Source organism: Egretta garzetta, unplaced genomic scaffold (assembly GCF_000687185.1).
Source record: "Egretta garzetta isolate BGI_Z169 unplaced genomic scaffold, ASM68718v1 scaffold34, whole genome shotgun sequence".
Classification (NCBI taxonomy): Eukaryota; Metazoa; Chordata; class Aves; order Pelecaniformes; family Ardeidae; genus Egretta; species Egretta garzetta.
Window position 1 is genome coordinate 1,048,189 of NW_009259586.1, and position 7,276 is coordinate 1,055,464.

Here is a 7,276-nt window from a genome sequence, read left to right on the forward strand (position 1 = left end):
CCCCGTGGCTTTGCAGCAGAGGGGGGAAGCGCTCCACGGCCCCGGGCGGCCGGATCGTGCGATCCGGTGGGGGATGCGGTTGAACCTTGGGCCTGCAGAGCAAGTGCCAGAGCAGCTGCCCGGAGCGTCACCCATAAACCGAAAATTAACTCCCGAGGGGGAGAACCGCTCGAGTGACTTCAAGTTTGGGGGTATAATAACAGATTAAGGCGTTCGGGTGGGGGCTGGGGCCGGACTGGAGACTTCAGACGCCTTTGCTGTGGAGAAGCGGCCCAGAGCCCTGCCCGGGGCATCCTCACAGCGGCTGGGGCCTGGCACTGGTTGCGGTTCCCTCATTTCCATCCCTGGGCTCATTTTCACTTAACAGTTGCAGAGTTGGCCTGGCGTCTGTGACAGAGCAAGAGGGGGCCGTGCAGGTTGTGGGGAGGGCACATAATACCTGCAAAGCAAGCATGAGATGTCTAATAAAAAATAAATTAATTCTTGAGGACATGGAGTTGCATTCCCAAAAGGACCTTAGCTTTAAAGAGCCAAAGGCTTGGTAAAAAAATAATACTTAGTTCCTAAAGTAATTTTTGAAAACGAAAGTTTGATTTCAGTACCCCATGGGTGAAGTTATGCGTTGCAGGAGGTCAGATTGAAGAGCTGACCCAGCTCATCCTCCCCTCAAACAAGTCCTGGGGGTGGCCAGTTCATTTGCTAAGCTGACTCAGCTTGCTAACCTGAAGAGAAAAAAAAAAATGGTTATTTTGCTGGTTTAACTGTTTGAACTTACCCTGCGCAGGGTCTGATAGGTTGAAAGCTGGTGCAAGGCACAGAGGAAGGGGCCTTGACTGGAGTCTGAACAGAAAGGGAAGGGAATGGTTAGGACCGCGTAAGCTGTAAAGCGTAATTGCACCCCCAGGCACCTTTAAAATGTTTTCGCTTAAAGAGTTTAAGTTCAGGAGATGTAGGCTATAAGTCACTTAAATGCTTTTGAAAATCATTCTCAATATTTTAACATGGAAATCTTCCTCAGAACCATCTTCCTCCCAGGCTTTCATTTCTTTATAGTGCTTAAATTCATGCAAAAGTCATCTTAAATCATTATTAGGAAGATAAAATGAAAACACTCACTCTAATTCACCAAGAATATCCTACTTCGAAGCATTTATTTCCACTCTCTTTCTATTTGGGGAGCTGGGGAGAAATTAGGACTTCACATTTCTTACAATTAATACCCTGTTTCACTCTGGGTTCTCATCATTCAGCATACATCACTTTGCAGTTCCTGTTTGCATCGCTAGTTTTTGTAACTTCCACAGATTTGGCCTCAAATTTACACCTGCAAAACCAAAATGAACATCATGTAGCAAACACACACCAGGGTTACATAGAGGGCTGGAGTGGTGGGGTGGTTTTAGGGCAGTTTGGGTCAGAGAGGAAAAGGCTGAGGTAGCCGAGTGTTCTGTGTCAGGGCTGAGATTTAAGGTTTAATGATTTTCATTGCCCTTCACTTGGGCAATAAATTGCACCCCTGGAGAGAGGGGGTAAAACACTACTTTTCTGATTAAGGAGAATGTTATCCACAGGCCTCAAGACAGAGCAATACCTCCTTGTGAAACAATAATGATGATTTAGGGCACACAGAATGTCATGTACCCGTTTGGGTTTAACCACTAAAGCTACTCCTGGAGAGAAGGAAAAAAAAAAATAAATTTAGGACTTCTAGTGGACACAAATGTCAGGGCTGTATTTCAGTCCAAGATGGCTCCACAGGCTTTGGGTCTCATTACCAACGGTTTGGGTCTGCAAAGTGCTGGGTCTGCAGAGGCTGGCTCCACGAAATACTGAAGGCTGCAGAAAGTAACAACAGTTGGACTTGATGATCTTAAAGGTGTTTTCCAACCTAAATGTTCTGTGATTCCACAAGCACCTGGGCAAGGGATTACAGAAAAGGGAGTTCGGCCCTTCCAGGGAGCTCTTGGCACCTTTCCCGCTCAGCTCCCGCAATCCAGTTCTTAAAAGCCCAGATGCCAACGTCACAGGACCACCTGGAGGGTTGCAGGAGAAGAATCCTGTCACAGGGCTCCAAGGTCAAGCACCGTTGGGCAGAGTGATTCCCGAAGCATCTCTTAACTTTATTGCTAATTGCCAAGATGAGCAATTGCTCGGTATCTATTGCTACTTCCCCGCAGTTACAAAGTAAACACTGCACCTACAGGTCCGTTTTCAGGGTGATGCAAGGGGCATTTAACCACGCAACTCCCATTAATGTTAATTATAGAGCACATATTAACAGCATTATACGATCTTTTTTCCTATTAGCACTATCATAAATCTGATTGGTGGGGCTTAATTAGATCTCAGCAGCAGAATGCGATAGTTTGATACACAAAAGGGCAAATTTGTGGAGAGCGCAAACTATTATTATACTTTAATCTCAAAATCTCTCCTTCTATTACTCATAACACCAACAAGGCTTCTTGTAAGATTGATTTGTTGTCAGAAAATGATTTAAAGACCGACTGTAAAAATACTATATTTTCCTTGCTTCATAGAATGTGGCATTGATGTTAGAGCTCCACAGAGACTTGATGTACTTTCAAGATAGGGAACTCTAAAAGCCGAGTGCAAAATAAATAAGATGGCATCCTGCTGTTATTGTGGTAACCTTTACAGATCATTTCAGAACTGTGACTGTTGTGTAGTTCAGTAATACACCATGGGGGAAGCTGGAGCTTAGTGCAATTCTACCCTGGTCAGCTGAAGCCTGATGGTATTTGCGTTGGGGGGCCAAAAAGAGTGTCCAACATGAAGGGCACTAGGACATCTCAGAAACACAGAAATAACAGATAAGAAGAACTAAGAAAGTATTAAAGGCCAAGCCAGACTGTCATGATAGAAAGTTGATTGCCTGCTTAAGGCATCTAGACTGAGCAAAAGATCTCTGCTCGAGATCAGCGCTGCAGTTACATCCCTGCTGAGATCTCCTTCAGTCAGGGCTTGTCCCAGCTTCAGTCTTTGAGAAGCTGCCCGTGATCCTGATGACCCGTTAATTCCTTGAGTTACTTGTAATGGCATGGGTTTGGGGAGTTCTGTTGATTTTCTACAAATCAGCATTTGTGTTGCACAAGCTTTATAGCAATGCAAGATTGAAACGTAGATATATTTTGGTCTTAAATAAAGAAACCCCATGACCAGGAGCAAAATCTACTGGTACCAACTGAGAGCCTGAAACATGCCAATTCCATGCTACTGAAGACTTGCCCTCAGCAAATAACTCCCAAGTGAAATGTAACAGGTAAAAAAAAAAAAAAAAAAAAAAAAAAAAACCCCCAAGTGGAATGTAACAGGTAAAAAAAAAAAAACAAAAAAACAAAAAAACCCCAAACCACAAACCTCAAACCCTTCCCACCATCCCAATTCCAGTGTTTCAGAGTAGTTAAAGCTTCTGAGAACAAGTGAAATAGTAGTTCTGGTAGATCAGATCTCTGTAGCCTTGCTGAAGTAGTGTGTCAGACTGATTTCTTTCCCAAAGTAGAGTTCAAATATACCATAGGAAATCAGCAGAAGCTAGAAACTGCTGCCTCTTCCCAGCTGTCAAGGTGGCCTTGTGCTGACCCTGTGGTATGCCATTTTTTGGCAAGCCCTGTGTTGCTTGCTCACTACCTGCAATGGACTACGAGCTGTAATAGTTCACTTCAAGTAAAAAAAAATTCCAACCTTTCCTTAGGTAGAGCTTTGCCGAGTGTCTGGTGTAAATTCAGCTGTGATCAGATTTGGAGTTGATGTCAAAACTGGTACAAACATGTAGGCAATGTAAACAGCAAGATGACTGGGGATGAACTGTACGGAGGGCGGTGTGAGGGGAATCCCCCCATAATAAATGGCTGGACCTGCCTTAAGGCAGCAGCCAGCCAGGCAAATCCACAAAGGAGCTACGTAGCCTACTGCAAGCCCCCCTCACATCAGCCATCCCTTTTTAACTCACCCTGACATTGCTGTTTCTGACAAGTAGTGATACCTCTTATCCCTTGAAGTTCTCAGCCAGAGTCAACAATAGCTATTTCCAGCAGCCCTTTGCCCAGAAAACGACATTCTGAAGAAAAAGGCCTATGTCCTATGCTCTTTCAGCTGAGAATTGCTGCCTGAATAGCTCCAGACCCCATTTCTTTTTTTTTTTGATGACTCCTTTCAGAGGTCTTTCTTTTGCTGCAAAATCTATGTGAAATTCCCAAGCTGCCTAGGACTCAAAAGATCTAATAAAAATAAGATTTATTAAGAGCAGAGGGAGGAAATCAGATTAAAACTGAAGAAACAACTTGCATAACTGATCTCTTATGCTCAGCAACTGCTCAGGAAGTGCTCGGTACACACACATTAACTGTTTTGTGGAAGTGCTTTTCAGCCTGATCGCCAGAAACGGCAGGCAGCAGTCTGCAGAGTGTGTCTTCTCCACAGACATGGCCATTAGCTGCACAAAGCCCACCAGTGCTCATGCTCGCAGCTTCTCAGCACCAGATGCAAAGCTGTGTTTTGCTAACCCACCATTAACTCATTTTGGCTAGGGCTTGGGAGGGGTAGACGTCCCCCTGCAGCGGCAGAGGGACCCCGGGCTATGCTTTGCCCAGAGGAGCTCAAGGCACCAAGACTGTCCCAGCTCCACAGCCCAGTATCCCCCACCACAACCAGTATCTCCCTGCTTCTGCCCACCACCAGCTCTCAGTGGGAGCCATGCGTGCATGCTATGAGCCCTATGGGATGGCTCTTTCTGCCTCTCATCCCTCTGCCCTTTTCTGCCATGATTTGCTATTCCTATCAGCCCATCACCCTGTCCACCTCCCTGGTTTGGTTTGGTTATACTCCACCCTGCAGCACCCATGTTGCTCGTTTTTCTCCTTCGGCAGCATTTTTGCCCAGGTAGTCAGTGCTCAGCCCCAGCAGTTCTCGCGTTGAGAGACGTGACAGGCAAGGCAGCACCCATCTGCTCAGTCCCCATCTCCCATCCCTCTGCGGGGGCTGGCTGAGCGTGATGAAGCCCCATGTGCCAAGCTCCAGGAAACAGCTTCGGCTTCCTCCTCATTTCAAATGATGTCCAAACAGTCCTAATTCAGTCGCTGTGGGCTCCAGCTCCTGGAAGCAATTCTCACTCTTTACTGTCCTCATTTGGATGCCTTTGCCTCCGTTCCTTGAATGTAGATTTTGGACCGAGTAGCTCCACCAGCCCCCATTAACCTTCACCAGACATTTCCCTGCTTCTCCCTTGCTGAGTCCAAGCACGGCACTGCTCTTTCACTTCTGCTTCCACTGACGTAGCCTCTCCACTTATGGTTTCTCATGTTTTCTTTCATAGAAGACCTCTCACAAATCTTCATAGCTTCTTCTGGGTATTTTTCCTCCTCCTTCTCCAAAATGAAATGAAAAGGGAGCAAATGGATTTTGTCCCCTGTATCTCAGTGCAGACCCCTAGCCCCTGCTGCTTCTTGGATGCAGTTTTTGTTGCCACCCCAACCTGGTATGCAGGGATGTTGTGGGCTTGGAGAGTTGGGAATGGAGATGGCCACCACAAGAGGAGCATGGTTTTGAGAAATGACCTGCAACGTGACAGTGGCTGTGAACCTCATCCCTACACCCACTGGAGGCTGTGTGGCTGTCCTAAGGCACCTTTGCCAGCCCTCTAAGCCTTCCTGATGGTGTAGGTCCTGCGGGTATCTTCCTCAAGTCAGGAAAGGACAATTTGTGCGGTCTGAATTACTGCCCAACCCTGTGTGTGAGAAAGCAGCACAACCATGCCCAGGTATTTACAAATTATGCTTTATAATTGTATGTCATTTGCAGAATCTGGACTTTTAGATAATTCAGCTGAACTTCAGAGAACCGGTTATATTTCCGCTCATCTGTACGCTTCATCTTGAAACTTAAGCCCTGAACCAGCTCTTACTGAAATCAATCAATAAAATGCTTCCATTGACTTAAATGGAAGTTGAATCAGATCCACTGCTAACGCTCACACATGCCTAATTAACTACCTGCTGCATCACTGAGGTGAGGGGAGAGAGCTCCTCAACCATCTCAGTGAAAACGGTGACTGAAGCCCTCACTGCTTGCTTGCACTTGGGTTCGTGCAAGATGTGTCCCCTCCTGCAGTAGCCGGAGCTCTGGTGCCGGTAACATCAGCACAGCTTGCTCAGCGCCACACGTTGTTTGTCTCTCAGACTTCACAGCTTTCCAGCAAATTTTCCCCTTCCGTGTTACTTCCTCCTGCCCTGTACTGTTGCAAACACGAGCCTCTTAACACTAGGTTATCTGGACAGTTGTTCTGCAGCAGAATTTCTTGGATTCAGCAAAAATGCCTGCTGCTGTCATAGCAGCACCAAACGCGTCAGTGCAAATGACTGACTTGCAAGGGTAACAACACTCCTGGGCTTCGCAGTTGTGCACAGTGGTGCTAGTATATAACTGACCTAGGGATTTCATAAATTACCCTTTTATAGTTCTGAGCAGTTCTGAGAACACCCAAAGTCAGATTAGGGAGAGCCTTAATGCCCATCTTCCATGCTGAAAGGACGTCAGCAGCCTTGCTCTTATGGAAAGCTCAGCACCTCAGAAAAGTTTGAGTGCAGTGATAGCAGATCCTGGTATAAATATTGTAGCCCTTGGCAACTTCTCAAGAGCATGAGGCTCAATGGCTCACAGAAGGAGGGGACGGTAGCACTGGTGAGACAGGGCGTGTTGTGGGCAAGGGTGCTCAGGCTTCATCCCCACCACTTCACCCACGCGCTTATTGCCTTGACCACGGCCAAGTGAGTCCTACCAGCTGGAGCCGCCATCTTCTCACATCACACTGGTTAAGTGACATTTGGTCTTGTTATTACTTGGATTGGTCCTTAAGGAAAACCGGAAGCCCTGCAAGAAGCGATCCTGGTGACTCAGATGCTGGCACTTTCCCTTCTGAGTCAGTGCTGAGCCCATGCCTAGGCACAGTACAGGGGCATGGCATGGTGGACGGCTTTGCCTTTCAGGTGTGAAACATAACTGAGGTTGTAACCACTCATCATCTTATTCCCCTTACGCCTCCCCATCCTCACTGGCTAGTTGCTGCCCCGTTGAGCTCTGGATCCCCCGGGAAGCAGCACTTCCTCGTAATAATTTCCTCCAGTGTTCCCCCTCACTGTGAAGGAAGGAATGTTTTATATTTTTCTATTTTGTTCATGAATCAATTTAGTTTCTGAGGAAAAAATGTCACATAAGAGAAACACACCAGAGTTGGCAACAGGAGATGCAGGAAAGACCC

The 7,276-nt window shown here is 46.6% G+C and overlaps 1 protein-coding gene across 1 annotated transcript in view; it reads right to left on the bottom strand.

Moving 5' to 3' along the window:
* The window catches only part of LOC104125291 (protoheme IX farnesyltransferase, mitochondrial), a 113,515-nt gene extending 106,703 nt beyond the window's left edge, over window positions 1-6,812 (bottom strand). Inside the window, exons 1-3 of the mRNA XM_009637730.2 lie at window positions 6,748-6,812; window positions 1,256-1,324; window positions 776-840 (exon numbers count right to left, since the gene is read on the bottom strand). Of these exons, the coding sequence (XP_009636025.1) occupies window positions 776-840; window positions 1,256-1,324; window positions 6,748-6,812 (199 nt within the window). The remainder of the gene's footprint in view (window positions 1-775; window positions 841-1,255; window positions 1,325-6,747) is intronic.
* Window positions 6,813-7,276: the final 464 nt, after the last annotated feature.